This window comes from Quercus suber, unplaced genomic scaffold (genome assembly GCF_002906115.3).
Source record: "Quercus suber isolate HL8 unplaced genomic scaffold, Cork oak 2.0 scaffold_458, whole genome shotgun sequence".
Lineage (NCBI taxonomy): Eukaryota > Viridiplantae > Streptophyta > Magnoliopsida > Fagales > Fagaceae > Quercus > Quercus suber.
Genome location: NW_027069909.1, coordinates 16,198 through 32,946, shown reverse-complemented (window position 1 = coordinate 32,946; position 16,749 = coordinate 16,198). Strand labels below are relative to the sequence as shown.

The 16,749-nt window shown below is 35.8% G+C and overlaps 1 protein-coding gene across 1 annotated transcript; it reads left to right on the top strand.

The window, feature by feature from the left end:
• The first annotated feature begins 3,471 nt into the window (after positions 1-3,471).
• On the top strand, positions 3,472-7,049 carry LOC112036616 (MDIS1-interacting receptor like kinase 2). Its single transcript, XM_024069450.2, has 2 exons — positions 3,472-5,934; positions 6,488-7,049. Exons 1-2 carry the CDS (start codon positions 3,504-3,506, stop codon positions 6,886-6,888), a joined length of 2,832 nt encoding a protein of 943 aa, XP_023925218.2. The 5' UTR covers positions 3,472-3,503; the 3' UTR covers positions 6,889-7,049.
• Positions 7,050-16,749: the final 9,700 nt, after the last annotated feature.

Sequence of the window (16,749 nt, the reverse complement as noted above, 5' to 3'; positions counted from 1 at the left end):
ATTAATTATAACCTAGCTACCACTTTAACAAGTAGTGAAAAAATTAATTTGTATCTCACTCTAACTTTTATGATAAGAAAAATTATATTTTGCCAAAAGCCTTAGAACTTAAATAGCACATCTTGATGTTTTTAATGAAAATGATCATGGTTCAATTCTCCCTTCCCATTGTAACTATCAAATATATATATATATATATATTTTTTTTTTTGGTTGAAAAAAAATCATCATTTGATTTGCTAACTTCTAATTAAAAATGCATTTTCACCACTATTTTAACATGATAAGAATCTGTCTAATATATAACTGGCAAATAGGAATCTATCTAATATTTTTCACCAAAAATGCTTCTGAATTGATAAACCAGTTAAGTAAATATTTAATAATTTCTACATATTAAAATTCAAACGGCTTGAGTAATTGTTTCCACTCTTCTACCACTGCCAGTATATCAAACAATCAATCATCCTTTCCGAAGAAGTTGGTAAGTTTGCCCGAAAGGCAAGTTGCATATATACTGACTACTCGATCGGTCTTCTACGTCAGGGACTGGTGGAGCCATGCATGTCCTTGCAATTGCAATTGTAATGCCAAAATGGATTTTATCTATTGGAAGATTGAATTGAAATCCATGGCCTCTCTTTTCTATGATGACATAAACATAATTTACTTCATGAATTATGTTCCACATAGCTGTGTTACTTTTTGACAAACCAGCAAATTAACCACTTACAATCTAAGCGAGTTTCAAAGTCAAATTAATATCAAAATGAGTGTTCTTTAGGTTAAACTGACAAAACTACAGTAATAAAAGGAGCATGCAGCATTAGGTATTGTTTATATATATTTGTCTCTTTATATATTTCTTTGCCAAATGTGTGATTGGTTATCAAAAAATTTTAGATCGACTTTAGAAATTAAATTGTACCCAATATCCTCACATACGGCTAGATGTCTAATTTCTTTGACTACTCAGTCATCTCTATAGGGAGTCCAACTTGCTTGTGATTTGGATTTGATGGGATACATAATGCTTGTCAATTCCTTCACATTCAATGGTCATGTAGAGCATAAAATTCAAAGCGTGCTAATGCAGGGCTGAGATGTGCCAAGGTTAATTTCTTGGACATTTCTGAAGATAATGGCAGACATGCCTCTATGACGTTAAAAATATATTAATAATTTAATACGAGTCTTACGACCTATTATTTACTTGGCGAAGCGAAAAATCAAACCTCCCAAAAGACTAATGTGTATTATATAGTTTTTTCATTGATGTTATTTTCAAAGCATTGTCTCATCTATAGAGTTATAGACTGCAAACTGAAATAAACTTAAACAACCTAATCAACCTAAGCATTGCCTATAAACTCCTACTGATCAAAGACTTTTTTAACTAATAATGATAATTTTCCTTATTATTCAAAGACTCAAAACAAATAAGAGATAAAATAAACAACAAATGATAGATGTTCAAATGATAATCCAGGACTGAATCCTCCAGGTAATTTTCTTTTTAATTCAAACAAAAATTTATTCAATTTTAATGAAGAAATTGGCTGTACCTAGTTAAAATTTTATTTTCTTGTTTTAAATGGCCGATTATCAAATTGATTTTTTAGTTGACCTGGGAAACTAATGAGGTGACACCCCTAATTGATAATTGCATATAAAACTTGTGATATATTATTCTAATTATTTATTGTCACATTGTTGAAAGGTGATGATGCAATTTGATCAATAGAGCTTGTGAAGATACCTCTCTTGAGATTGCAGTCATGTGTATTTATACTAAGATTACTCCAAGCATACAATACCAACCGACCAAGAAAAAACTCCATTCCTTCATTGTTTCGTTCACATTATTTTCCCATTAAAAAAAGAAGAAGACTATATATACCGTTCCTTTAGTACTATTTATTGTTGTGCATTATGATTCTTCAATGTCCAAAAAGAATCTGTGAAAGTGAATAGAAATACATAACAAATTTTAAAAAGAGAGAGAGAAAGAGATTATGATATATGTTTGTTCATACGTACCGACCTGGAGGACTTTGACCGAAGAACACAAAAACAGTCTCAACTTCTATAGCCAAATCATTCCTCAAGTAAAACAAAATAAATCGTAATAATTTCATTGAATTTCTAGGGAGCCAAATATGAAGTAAGTAAGGATGAGAGAGAGACTTGGTGCTGCCAGAAAAGAGAATGTGCCGCTATCCTCGCCGTAGTCAGCAACTTCAGATCTTGAGGATGAGGGAGAGGAGATGGAGATGAGTTTCGTTGGTTGGATTGATTTCACATGTCTCAGTTTTAATTTTTTTTTTAAAAAAAGAAAAAAAAATTGATATGGCAGTATGGATTGTAGCTAATGTGACATGAAAAATATTTTTTTATTGTTCCATTTGACATATCAGTCTTTTCTATATAGGGGACAATGATATATACTAAATATATACAATACTGAAAATATTATAAACTAAATTGAAATATAGTGTATAGAATAAGAACCAAATTTGCAATTTACCATAATTTTTATAAATTTAATACACTTATTTATATTTTAATTAATTACAAAATTAATTATGACATCAACTTCTAGTCAAGTCTCGATGGGACCTCAAAATATTTAAACCTTTCACTCATCAGTTTTTAAAAAATTGTTGACATCTCTTAGAGATGCTTTGGTCTGTTTTGGCGAACTTCAAATGTTTTGACCAGTTTAACTTTATAGTTTTGGGTAGAAAATGTCCATTATTTTTTAGGCTCCTAAACACAAACACAAGAAAAAAAGAAAAGAATCCCAGTCCATTATATTCCATTCAATTATTTTTCCTCTATAATTCGTTGAGCTGGAAATGGTGCTTCTTCAAAATAGTATGATTATATGTTTTTGACAACCATTGCCTCTTATTCGGAGTCATCTTCTTTGGAAAATTCTATAAATATATTACTTGAAATTTAAATAAAAGAATAGATTATGAAATTACTTCAACTTTAATTTTGTATAAGGTGTCAAGTTGAATTGAGATTTGAGAATTGCTCAAGAATTACACACAAACTAAATAGGAAGCTACTGCTGTAGTCTCCTAAGGAGTAAATCTCAAGCTATGGCCCTAGACCTACCTGTCTTTGCTTCTAGATATAATAGTTTCAATTTCTTTTATTTTTTTCCCTAAGAGTTATATTGACCTGCTTTTATATGTAGTTATATACTCGTTCAAATGCTGAAATGATTACATCCAGTGGCCTAAGCAATTTTATATTTAAGTCCAACAAAATATTTAGCAGATATCTCGAAAGATCTATTTGATTAAAGAATTAGATACACAAGAAGAAAACGAAAAATAGGACAATATATAGAGATTGACTTGTCAGCTCTCTCCAAGTCGGGAAAGAGACTTGACTGAATTCTCCAATATCTTTCTAGACACGAAGTATATTTAAGCTGTCTTTTATATATGCATTAGTTCACTAACCCCTTCTTGTAGTTAAACAAGACCATGCTGCCCAAGGCTCTCTTACTGCTTTCTCTCCCCATCTTCTTTTCTTATTTTCATGTTGCTTCTCCTGCTTCAGCCTCTTCAACAGCACAAAGAAGAGCAGAAGTGGATGCACTGCTCAATTGGAAAGCAACTCTCCAAAACCAAAATGAGTCTTATTTATCTTCATGGACACTTTCTCCTAGTAATACAAGCTCTAGTTCAAGCCCATGCAGCTGGATAGGGATCAGTTGCAACGTCGAGGGAAGTGTCACCAGCATAAATCTAACAAGCTTCGGTTTGAGAGGTACACTTGATTACTTCAACTTCACATCCTTCCCCAACCTATCTATTCTTGCTCTAGCTTATAACTCACTTTTTGGAGATATCCCTTCTCAAATTGACAACCTTTCCCAACTCACCATTCTCAATCTGACTTTCAATCAATTCACTGGAAATATTCCTCAAGAAGTAGGGAAGTTGATGAAACTCAATGTATTAAGCTTCTCAAATAACCTTCTCTTTGGCTCCATTCCTTCTGCCGTTGGAAACTTGACAAATCTTTCATTACTATACCTTGCCAACAACCAGCTATCTGGCTCTATCCCACCAGAGTTTGGAAAGTTGAAATCTCTCACTGAGCTTCGCTTGAATTTAAACAACTTGAGTGATTCAATTCCAGCGTCTTTGGGTGGTTTGGTTGGCCTAAAGATTTTGTCACTCTATGGAAACCAGTTGACTGGTCCATTACCTAGGGAGATCAATAATCTCACCAACTTGACACTATTCTTTTTGTCAAACAACAGCATATCTGGATTTTTACCAGAAAATATATGTCATGGTAACATACTTGAAGATTTTTGTGCAAGTAATAACAGATTTACAGGTACTGTTCCTAAAGGCTTGAAAAATTGCACAAGCCTAACAAGACTCCGACTTGATAGGAACAACCTCATTGGGAATATATCTGAAGACTTCAGTATATACCCAGTGCTTGATTACATTGATTTGAGCTACAATAATTTTCATGGTGAGATTTCTCCAAACTGGGGAAAGTGTCAACTTCTAACAAGCTTAAAAATCTCCAATAATCAAATTATTGGAGAGATAACACCAGAGCTTGGAGAAGCTTCCCGTTTGCATGTGCTTGACCTTTCTTCAAATAAACTTGTGGGAAAAATTCCCAAGGAGTTGGGGAAGCTGAAATCATTGTTCAATCTCACTTTGAGCAGTAACAAACTTTCTGGCACCATTCCTTCAGAACTCGGAAGTTTACCCGATTTGGCCTATCTTAATCTAGCATCAAACAACCTAAGTGGTCCAATACCTAAACAGCTAGGTGACTGCTCAAAAATGTTGTGCTTAAATTTGAGCAACAACAATTTTTTTGAAGGTATTCCCATTGAAATTGGCAACTTGTTGTCTCTGCAAGTTCTGTTAGATCTTAGCAGGAATGAACTCACTGGGGAAATTCCATGGCAACTTGGAAACCTGGTCAAATTGGAAATACTGGATATTTCTCACAATGAGCTTAATGGTTCCATCCCCTCCTCCTTCAATGGAATGCAGAGCTTGACGTTGGTTGATATATCCTACAACGAGTTGGAGGGTCCAATTCCTAACAGCAAAGCCTATCAAGAAGCACCAAGTGAAGCATTTACACATAATAGAGGCTTGTGCGGGAACCATACCGGGTTGATGAGTTGTAACCCTCCTGTGAAAGATAAGAAAAAGCGCAATCATGCAGCTTTTTTTATCATTATTCTTGTGCCTACAGCTGCATTCATTTTGACCATTAGTATTGGTATGCTTCATATATTGAGAAGAGAAAGGAAAAAGGAAGATGGCGAGCTGAGAGATTCACGTAAGGAAAATTTATTTTCAGTTTGGAGATATGATGGGAAATTAGTGTATGAAGATATTAAGGAAACAACGGAAGGTTTTAATGCTAAGTACTGCATTGGGGTAGGGGCAACTGGAAGTGTTTTTAAAGCAGAGCTGTCAACAGGTCAGGTTGTAGCCGTGAAGAAGCTACATTATGAAATGTTGGAAGATCATAAGACTTTCGAGAGTGAGATTCTAGCACTGACAAAGGTACGTCATCGAAATATTGTGAAGCTTCATGGTTTCTGTGCACATGCTCAAGAATCATTTTTGGTATATGAATACTTGGAAAGAGGAAGCATATCTAAAATCCTAACTAGTGTGGAACAAGCAAAGGAGTTGGATTGGAAAAAAAGGATCAATATTGTTAACGGGATTGCTAATGCTCTCTACTATATGCATCATAATTGCACCCCACCAATAATTCATCGAGACATATCGAGCAATAATATATTGTTGGATTCAAATTATGAAGCTCACGTTTCTGACTTTGGCACTGCTAGACTTGTGAAGCTTGATTCATCTAACTGGACAGGGCTTGCTGGAACATATGGATACATTGCTCCAGGTAATTTGGTTCTATCTTCTTCCTCATATATGGCTTATTAATTCAATTCTATTGGATCCATGGTTTAAAAATAATTTGATAATTCACAATTATGTAACAAGCTTACAACGAATTAAATGAAATTTCACTTCTTACGTCAATTTTTATATCATATGAATAATAACATATGACATGTAAAAAAGTCTATAAAAATAAGAATAATTAAATATAGATATCACTGTAGTACATGACTCAGTTGCAGTGCGGTACTTGCTCTTTTTAAGGCATTTTGCTGCACCTTGAGAAAATATCAAAGATACATCTCAACCGATACAATGGGTTAACTAGCATGATGCCCCCAAAATACCAGAAAAATAAAAATAAATAAATTGCACAAGAATAAATATTTTCAATTTATTTGTAAATTAATATTAAAATGCACCAACAAATTCTACAATAGAAATCATCAAATATAATTTTGCTTTTTCCCTTTTTCTCATGCTTATATCATTAAAAATGAGACATCATAAAGTTTATATGTCTATTTGTTGATTGATTCATTCAAATTTTGTAGAGCTAGCTTACACAATGAGGGTTACTGAGCAATGTGACGTGTATAGCTTTGGGGTAGTGACTCTGGAAATAATTATGGGACATCATCCGGGTGATTTGATATGCTCTCTTTCAACTTCTTCACCGTCAACAGCTTCACCATCAACATTGTCATCTTTGCCATCAAATGCCTACAGTATGCAGTTGAAGGATGTGTTGGACAAGCGACTAGCAACTCCTGATCCAGAATTGGCTGATGAAGTAGTCACAATTGCTAGACTGGCATTCTCATGCATTAGTGCTAATCCACAAGTTAGGCCAACAATGCAGCATGTATGTCAAGGGTTATCAACTCATAGGCAATCTTTCTCTGAGTCATTTGACATGGTGACATTGAGACAGCTGTTGAATCTTGAGGTTTGATAAGAGTAAAAGAGGCCAATTGATTTGTATACTTAGTGACACAAAGTAAGACACTTGCTATCTCCATGTATTGTGGAATAAAAGCAATTTTAGTTGTGCTTTTGTATTTTCGTCCAGAACAGATTGAATGTACTTGAAATTACATCATCTCTTTTCACAAATTTTTCGTCTTGTGGATCCTGTGTGTATGTCTCAAATCTACCTCTTGGAAAAAAATTGTTGCCTTTCCAAGCATATACAAATTAAGTGCCTTCCATTACTAAGCTTAACACCCCCCCACCCCCAACCCCCACCAAAAAAAAAAATGTCTTCAATTACTGAGTGATGCCTAGCTATTTTTGTTTCTTTAATAAACTAAAGGTGGGTTCATTTTATATTAGGAGAACCCTTGTAAACTTTTACAATAAATCTAAGAAGACAATACTTATCAGAATTGTTTGACAAAGCATATTTTAATTATTGCATCATAAAAATGATATTGGTGGTGGGCTATTGTGATATTGATGTTACTAAATTCACAACCTGCCACCTTAATAAATTGTGAAAAAAAGTTGTCTCTAGCATTTCTCAAACTTTATGGTAAGAAAAACTATATTAAAAAAAAAAATCATTATCCAATTTGCTAATAACTACTAACAGTGCATTGTCACCATTATTATAACTAAAAAGAATCTATCTAATATATGACTGTCAAATAAAGAATCTATCTAATTTATATTCAGGATTTTCATTTTAGAAATGATTTTAATTCTCACACATTCACTATTTCACATCCACTTTTATGTATTAAAATGTGAACATTCTCATATCAATCGTGGATATATATGTGAAATAGTGAGTGTAAATGAGTGTGAAATAATATTTAGCCTTTAATCGATTAGTTTTGATCAATCAAGAGTCTTGAATTGAGACACCAGTCAAGAAATTTTTTAATAAATTCTACTTATGATAAATTCAAACGGCTTGTGTAATTGTTTCAACTCTTGTACCAGTGTAACAAACAAGTACTTCATCCTTTTCCAAAGAAGTGGGTAACTTTTCCCGAAAGGCAAGTTGCCTTTCAAATTGGTCTTTTACGTAAGGGATTAGTGGAGTCATGCCATTGCAATTGAAATGCCAAAACGGGCTAGATATCTTTTTGAAATATCAAATTGGAATCCGTGACCTCTATTCTATGATGACATAATAGACTTCTTGAAAAATGTTGTGCATAGCTGTTACTTTTTGACAAACCAACCCACCACTTAATCTTAAGGAGCTTTAATGTCATATTCATAACTGAGTTCTCTTTAAGGTTGAACTGAAAACTACAGTAACACAAGGTACACGCAGCTCAATACGTTTTAAAAGTCATAATCATGAGTCCAAATCTTCTGTCTCACTTTTCCTGCTCCACTCTATACTCCACCAATAAATACTTGCCACGTGTTCACCTAATTAATTAAATATTATCATTATTGACTTATTAATACTACAGTTATTAATTAATAGTAGTATTTAATTAATTAGGTAAACACGTGGCAAGTATTTATTGGTGGAGTATAGAGTGGAGCAGGAAAAGTGAGACAGAAGATTTGGATTCCATAATCATTGCATAAAACTCATATTTCTGTGTAGTCTGAAAGAGGCCAAGATAGGTACTGTCACACCTTACCTCTTTTTTATTTATTTAGAGAGGCTAATTCCTAAACTCAAACACACGATCTATCGCTTGTAATAGAAGGCACTTGTCAAAAATGTGTGATTTTTTTCAAAAGAAACTACTATATCTACTTCAGAAATCAAATTAAACACAATATATTAGATTGTGACTACGACTCACATACGGCTAAGGTCCCTAAAAGACGTTTTCTTTGACTACTCAGTCGTCGCCTGAGGGAATTTAACTTGCTTGTGATGTGGACCGGGTTTAATGGGATACAATTACATAATGCTAGTCAATTCCTTCACATTCATGCTCAAATGGACCAGCTCTCAAGTTTCAACTTTCAAGCCATAACTTTCAAGCCATATCGGTGAATGTGGAGCATACAATTCAAAGGTTGAGATATGCTCATCTTTTGTTCCACTAGTTCTTCAGACCGACATTACACCAATCCATTAGATTTTCTTAGACATTTCTGAACTTGATGGTAGACATATATACCACTATTACTTAAAATATAAATAAATAACTATCTTGCAATTTAAGCAAAAATGAAGTAATTTCTCATGTCGAAATTGGCTGTCTCTGGACCTCTGGTTTCCAATTTGATTTTTCAAATGACGAAGGAAACTTGAGGTGACCCCCCTAATTCATAATGCATACAAAATTTGTGATACTTCAAATTTTTTAGTGTTACCTTGCTGAAAGGTAAGACCATAACAAGAGCATCTAGATTTTTAAAGGTTTATTCTTTATTCTTTTTCTATTTTTTTCTTTTTTCTTTTTTTTAATTCAATAGTTGTGATGGGGATTGGGATTTGAACTTTAGATATTTCCGTTGAAAACACTAAAAGGTGCTAATCAATTGAACTACAAGGCTCTTGGCAAGAGTTATTCATTTTTTAAACATATGAAAATACCATAATCAATACTTCTAACCAACCAACTTCTTTGAGCCGCTTAAGGGAAAAACAACTTCAATTCACATGATGATGAATAGCAACAACCATGACAATAATAACAACTTGATGCCTTCATTGATCTCAATTTCTCAAGTATTCTTTTTTACTTTCCTTATAAAATAATCAAAGTTTAAGATAAAGAAAATAAACAAATAAAATTGTTAGGGGTCATATTTTTAGATACTGGCATAATCAAGTCAAAACGTACTTTCTATATACTTGAGTTTTAGGTTGAGTGTCTCTAATTGTATTCAAGTGGTATTCATTGAAGACAAAAGAAAACAGCTTAAGAAACTGCTCAAGCTGCTAAAATAGGTCCTTTCGATCCCTCTCAATACCTTTTGATCTATTGAGACTTAATGAAACTGAATACATACCTTGACACCTCTCAATCTATAGAGTTATGGGAATTCAAAATAGTAACTTCTATTCCAACCCATGATGACTTGGCATATTTTTGAATTCATGCTCTAGGGTACTAGGACATATAAAAGCCATAATTTTAGGTTGTCATTATGACACCAGTTAGACACATGAAAACTGTGGAGCTGCTACAATGTCTGTGTGCTTAGGGTTCTGTAACGAGTTGCTTCCACTTCATTAAAGTGTGTTATTGCAAAGAAATTTGTACATAAACTACAACAATAACTGATTGTTGTAGAGTTGGACATAAATAGGAGATTTGTGCAAAGAATAAGTTTTCTATAAGGAGTCCAAATGAATTGGAGCTAAGTTGTCTTATAAATCAGTAGGTTTTATTTAGGTAGATATTTCAGGGTACAGTAAGATTCCTTATATTTGTAACCTTGATTCTTGTTAGCATTTTCTTTAGGAGTAGTGACCTAAATAATCAACCATTGGGGATTTTCTTGCGAAGGTTTTCCCATCATAACCATATTGTCAAATTTATTTTCCATTGCACTTAACTCTAGATTAAGGAGCATAAATTCATGGGTTGTCGATTGGGGGGTGCTAAAAGTTCAAGAAAAATAAATGTAGACGGAAATGGTTTTACAGGGTCAGAGGGCATATTTTACGGTTAACGAAAATGATTTTCCGTTTGACCCAATTTTCCTTGTGCACCCAAACACCCTCAAGGGTGTAAACGTTTTTCTGATTTCCTTTACCACCGAAACAAACACAGCCTTATTTTCAAAACTTTTTCCTATTATTGTTGTTTATGACGATAGATGAGAAGATGGTCGTAGTCTTCGATGATAGGCACCATGAGAGGGACCTTCTAGAAATAAACATTAATGACTACCTCTTAGATCGGTGACTACACAAAGGCTGAAAAGTATCTAAGCATCTTTCACTTTCGTTGATTTTGTGGTGCGTATTTTCCTTTTTATCGGCCATGATTGTCAAAGTGGAATATTCTTGTTCAGCTTAGCATTTGGAATTTTCATAATAAATTAGGCTGTAAGTACAATGATATCTTCTTTAGTAAGTAAATCCAACATCATTTTATTTGACTAGACTATCCCCAAGATTTTCGGAATGTTATTTCGAGAGAAGAAATTTTCATATGAGGCAGGCTTATTCAGCATTTCTCTCACTAACATGTGGGCATGTCAGTGAGAGAGATATATAGGCCCAAAGTGAGAGATACCAATCCCATGTCAATGAGAGAGATGTACAGGCCCAAAGCAAGAGATACTGATCCTATTTCGAGACTAATATACTTTGAGAGGAGCTTGTAAATTTGGGACCAATAAATATTTCTAGAGGGTAGTGTTAAGCAATGCTACTCCCCTATTACTATTAAGGAAATACCCTGTTCAGATATCACAAGAAAAGTGCCACAAGAACCAAGATTTAGGCCATTGTTGAAGATCATATTTATAATATTTGCATTAATGTAGTTACAATATTCAGGGTCCCTATCTACAAGTTTCATGTATATAAATCAAACCCCCGCCAGAAGCACAAAAATAATAGATAATTTAATAAGAGGGAGAGCCATGGACTTTCGATAAACACTTGGTAGTAATGAGCTGATATGAGAACAAGTCCTCACTTCAGGATATAAGGTTTGAAAAGAAAAAATTATGGGTCCAACTGCATGGAATTCCCATTAAGTTTATGACATTAGAGGCTGCGAAAAAAATTGGAAGTGTTTTGGGGGAGGTTTTCGTGCCAACGGATCTGAAAATATTTGATGGTGGGCATTTTATCCGGATTCAGGCCTCCATTGATCTGTCATTACCATTATGTCTTGGTCGATTGATTTCAGTAGGTGAGGGAGGTAAGTAAGTGCGGATATCGTTCAAGTATGAGTGGTTGTCGAATATGTGCTACTGGTGTGGACGACTCACTCACAATGACAGCTGAGATTGTGAGTTATGGATTGATAGTGAAGGAACTCTCACTCCAGACCAGCGTAAATTTGGTCCATATTTGAGAGCTCCATCGTTCGTTGCTGCAAGATGAAGTGCAATTCTAGTCCCTGGGTTCTATGCCAAGAAGAAGAAGAGGTATTCAGGTACACCGGGGGGTATTGACTCAGGCCGGAGTTCTGATTCAGGTGGAGGAAGAGCACTGAAGCAACCATAGGGAGTAACGGCTAGCAATAATATCATCATTGAAGTTGAGGAAATAAATGTCTCATTAAGGCGTAATGAAGGGGATGGGATTACTAGGGAAGATTCGGTCAATCAAAACAGAATTAATGAGATAATTACTGAGGAATTGAAGATTCCTAAGAAAACCAAAATTGCTGGTGAGGTAAGTAATGTGGAATTAAGTTTGGCTCAGGAGTTTGGGGTGGCTAAGTTGTTGGGAACAGGAAGGAGTGTATCAAAAAACCCTAATGCACATGACAACTTAAGTGAGCCTCCAAAACTTAACGAGTCACGTGCTGCTAAGGAAAATAGGGTTCACGATTCACCTAATCCAAGTGCTTCAACTACCTGGAAATGCAGAGAAAGGAAGAAGTATAGAGACAACATGGCAGCAAGTTTTCAGTCACAAAGGAAGAAGAGAATGATTGAAACAAAGGCAGCTTATTATGAAGTTTCAGCAAAGCGGTTTCAACTAGCCCTAAATGGAGAAAACAAAACCTTTGAAAAGGCATGAGCTGATGTTCAACCCCGCCTAGAGCAATGAGTTGTTTAGCATGGAACTATCATGGGCTTGGGAACCTATATACAGGTAGGGAGCTCATGGAAATTATACAAGCAAAAGATCCCACTGTAGTGTTTTTAGTCGAGACGCTTACAAATTATGCAAGGCTAGAGTTTGTTCAAAGGAGTAATGGTTTTGATCATAGATGGGTTGTTCCAAGAGTGGGCAGAGGTGGAGGACTAGTTCTTTATTGGAAAGCAACAATCAATCTAAAAGTGGAAGGTTCAAATAGATACTATATTGATGTGGTGATTGATAAAGATACAGAGAATGAGTGGAGATTAATGGGATTTTATGGTGAACCGGAGATAGTGAGACGTCATGAAGCATGGACCAAGCTTAGGGCTTTGAACTTATGACCTGAAAAGCCATGGCTTTGTTACGGGGACTTTAATGAAATTATCAGACAAGAGGAGAAACTTGGGGGTGCAAGAAGACTTTATAATCAAATGTAGTAATTTAGGGAGGTGATTGATGAATGTGGGTTCATGGACTTGGGATTTGAGGACTCTAAATATACTTGGAGCAAAAACTTCAAAAATGGAGTTTCAATTTGGGAGAGGCTTGATAGGTGTTTGGTCAATAATAGTTGGTTTATGAAGTTTGGAGGTTCAAGGGTGTTCCATTTGTCATGTAATTCATCGAATCATGTTCCAATTCTTATATCACTATTGGGTGTGAACCTACCTACCTGGAAAATTTTTTTCGATTCGAATAGATGTGGCTCTCAAATTCCAGTTATGAGAAAGTGGTAGTTTCAGCTTGGGGGTAGTGGGAGTGAAATTGGAGTAGAGGGTGATATACTAAGAAAAGTGGAGAAGTGTGGGAAGGAATTGGGGCAATGGGAGAAAAATGTTTTTGGGAGTGTGAGATTGGAATTGAGCCGTTTGAAAAAGACTTAGCTAGAAAAGAGAGGGCAACCATGGTTAGTGGGAACAATTGTAGGGTGAGACAAATAAAAAAGGAGATTGAGGTGTTGCAAGATAGGGAAGCTAAGATGTGGGCTCAACGATCACGAATCCTATGGGCAAATCAGGGGGATAAAAATACTAAATATTTTCATAGTTGTGCCACAAGGAGATTCAAGAAAAACTCAATGGAAGGTATTAGGGATGTGGGGGTTGTGTGGAGAACTAGTCAGGAGGATATTGGGGAAGTTATGGTGAACTATTACAAGTCTCTTTTTACCTCAACGGATGGGAGGGTCTCCACAGGCATCTTAGATTGTGTGCCTATAGTGATTGATGAGGAGATGAATGAAAGTTTATGTAGAGAGTTTGAAGCAAGTGAAGTAGCTACTGGCCTATAAGAAATGGCGCCCCTCAAGGCTCGTGGTCCGGATGGCATGCCCTCGCTCTTCTATCAACATTTTTGGAGCACGGTAAATCATGATGTCACTTCCTCCATCTTGTCATGGTTGAACTTAGGTACAATACCTACTCCCCTAAACCATACTTTTATCACACATGTTCCAAAAATAAACTTTCCTGAATATGCACACCAATTTCGCCTAATCGGCCTATGTAATGTCCTTTACAAAATTTACTCCAAAGTTCTTGCAAATCCCCTCAAAAAATTACTCTCATCCATTACCACGGAACACCAATCAGCCTTCACCAAGGGTAGATTAATTTCAAATAATATTTTAGTGGCCTTTGAGACTTTGCATAGCTTACAAAACTATAAGGGGGGTAATTATAGTTATATGGCACTAAAACTAGACATGAGTAAGACGTATGACCGGGTGGAGTGGTATTATTTAAAGGGGATAATGAGGAAGATGGGTTTTAGGGAGAGGTGGATAAATCTTGTAATGGGTTGTGTGAAAACAGTATCATATTCGGTCTTGGTAAATGGAGAACCATGTGAGATGATTTTTCCTACAAGGGGGATTAGGCAGGGAGACTCACTTTCCCCCATTCTTATTCCTTCTTTGTACAGAGGGGTTGAATGGTTTAATTAAAGAGGTGGAACTACAAGGTGATATCCATGGCTATTCCCTTTGTAGGAGGGGCCCAAAACTAACACATCTGTTTTTTGCAGATGATAGTCTTATTTTTTGCAGCGCCATAATGGAGTGTGATAATGCCTTGGAGATACTAAAAGAGTATGAAGAAGCCTTAGGTCAAAAAATGAATAGGAGTAAAACCTCCTTGTTCTTTAGCAAGTCTATTTCGAAGGAGGTGAAGCATGGAATCAAGGTAGCCTTAGGTGTTCTGGAAATCCTGCACTATGAAAAATACCTTGGGCTGCCCTCCTTAGTTGGGAAGGGAAAAAAAGAAAGTTTTAACTACATTAAGGAGAAGGTTTGGCGGAAACTTCAAGGATGGGAAGCAAAATTACTTTCACAAGCCGGAAGGGAAGTGCTCTTAAAGGCGATTATACAAGCCATCCCCACTTACACTATGGGATGTTTCAAATTGCCGGTGAGTTTGTGCAATGAAATTGAGGCTCTAATCAAAAGATTTTGGTGGGGCCAAAGAGGCGATTGTAGGAAAATTCATTGGGTTAAATGGGAAGAGATGACAAAATTTAAGACTATTGGAGGTATGGGCTTTCAAGACCTTGCTATGTTCAATGATTCCTTTCTAGCAAAGCAAGCATGGCGACTCTTGAATAAAAAACCTCACTATTTTACAAAGTGTTTAAAGCTCGTTTCTTCCCCAATTCATCACTTTTGGAGGCTGCCGACTCAAGGATGGGGTCAAATGCGTGGAAGAGTATACTTAGAGGACAAGACATCATTCAAAGGGGGGCCTTATAGAGGGTAGGGAGTGGAGAAAAAATAAATATTTGGCAGCATCGTTGGCTGCCAAGAAAACACCCAACGCTTTAGCCTATTTGCCCATTGGAGAGTTTCGAAAATCATAACGTCGACTCACTTATTGACCCAAGCACAAGAAGTTGGAATAAGCAGATGATGGATGGATTATTTGTGGAAGAGGATGCCAAGTTGATCAAGAAAATTCCCCTTAGTCGACACATGGCAAAAGACTCCTTGTATTGGCCTTACACTACCTTAGGAAATTACTCACGTAAGTCCAGATATAGGTTCCTTAAAGAAGAAGAGGAGCTACAATTGAATGCTCAAACCCCTCCAATATGTCATAAATGTGTTTGGAAGGAAGTATGGCAGATGCAAGCCCCACCAAAGATAAAAATATTTTCTTTGGAGAGCTTGTTGTAATGTACTTCCAACCAAACAAGCTTTGATGTGAAGGAAAATTTTAGAGGACCCAATCTGTGAAAGGTGTAAAATGGCAGTAGAGGATTCAATGCATGCTTTATGGTCATGTTCAGAGCTAGATGTTGTGTGGGCTAATTAGGAAAAATGGGGGTTCAAGGGTGAAATTGATTTCACATGTGTAAAGGAGTTACTATCATGGATGATAGAGGAAGGAAAATCACTAGAGCTGCTAACATACATGGCCTGCACTGTTTGGAATCAAAGGAACAAGGTGAGGCTCAATCTTCAAGTTAGTCTGCTGCACCAAGTTGCTGCACAGTCAGCAAAAATGTTGGCGCAATTCAGAGCCAACACAAAAGCTTCAGGTATGCAGGTGAGAAGCAACGGAACTAGAGGAAACAATTGGCAGGCACCGCAAGCTGGTTTTGTGAAAGTGAACTTCGATGGAGCGGTCTTTGGTGAATTAAATAAGTCAGGTGTTGGAGTTGTAATAAAGGACAACAATGGGGTTGTTTTAGCATCATGTTCAGAGAAGATGTCTCAGGCGTATAAGGCAGAGGAGATAGAAGCATTAGCTGCTTGGAAAGCCTTGATGTTCGCCCATGAGTTAGGGTTCGATAGGGTAATACTAGAAGGTGATGCTCCTAGTTTGATTCAAGCTTTGAAGTCACAAGAGCAGAACTTAGCCCATTGGGTTTACTGGTGGAGAATGTGAAAGCTTACTCAAATCATTTTCAAAGAGTGTTGTATTGTCATGCAAAGAGAAATAGCAATAATGTAGCTCATAGTCTGGCGAAACATGCTATAAGCGTACCAGATTTACAAGTTTGGATGGAAGATATACCCTCTCATATTGTTTCGTTTTTGCATTCGAATGTAACTCATTTACATTAATAAAAGTACTTAAATTCTCTCCAAAAAAAAAAAAAATTTTTCTAATA

Bases quoted from the DNA above. Each gene is read 5' to 3' on its own strand.
- LOC112036616 (XM_024069450.2), top strand. From the start codon at position 3,504: ATGCTGCCCAAGGCTCTCTTACTGCTTTCTCTCCCCATCTTCTTTTCT. The intron at 5,935-6,487 runs GTAATTTGGTTC...CAAATTTTGTAG, and splicing joins ATATGGATACATTGCTCCAG to AGCTAGCTTACACAATGAGG.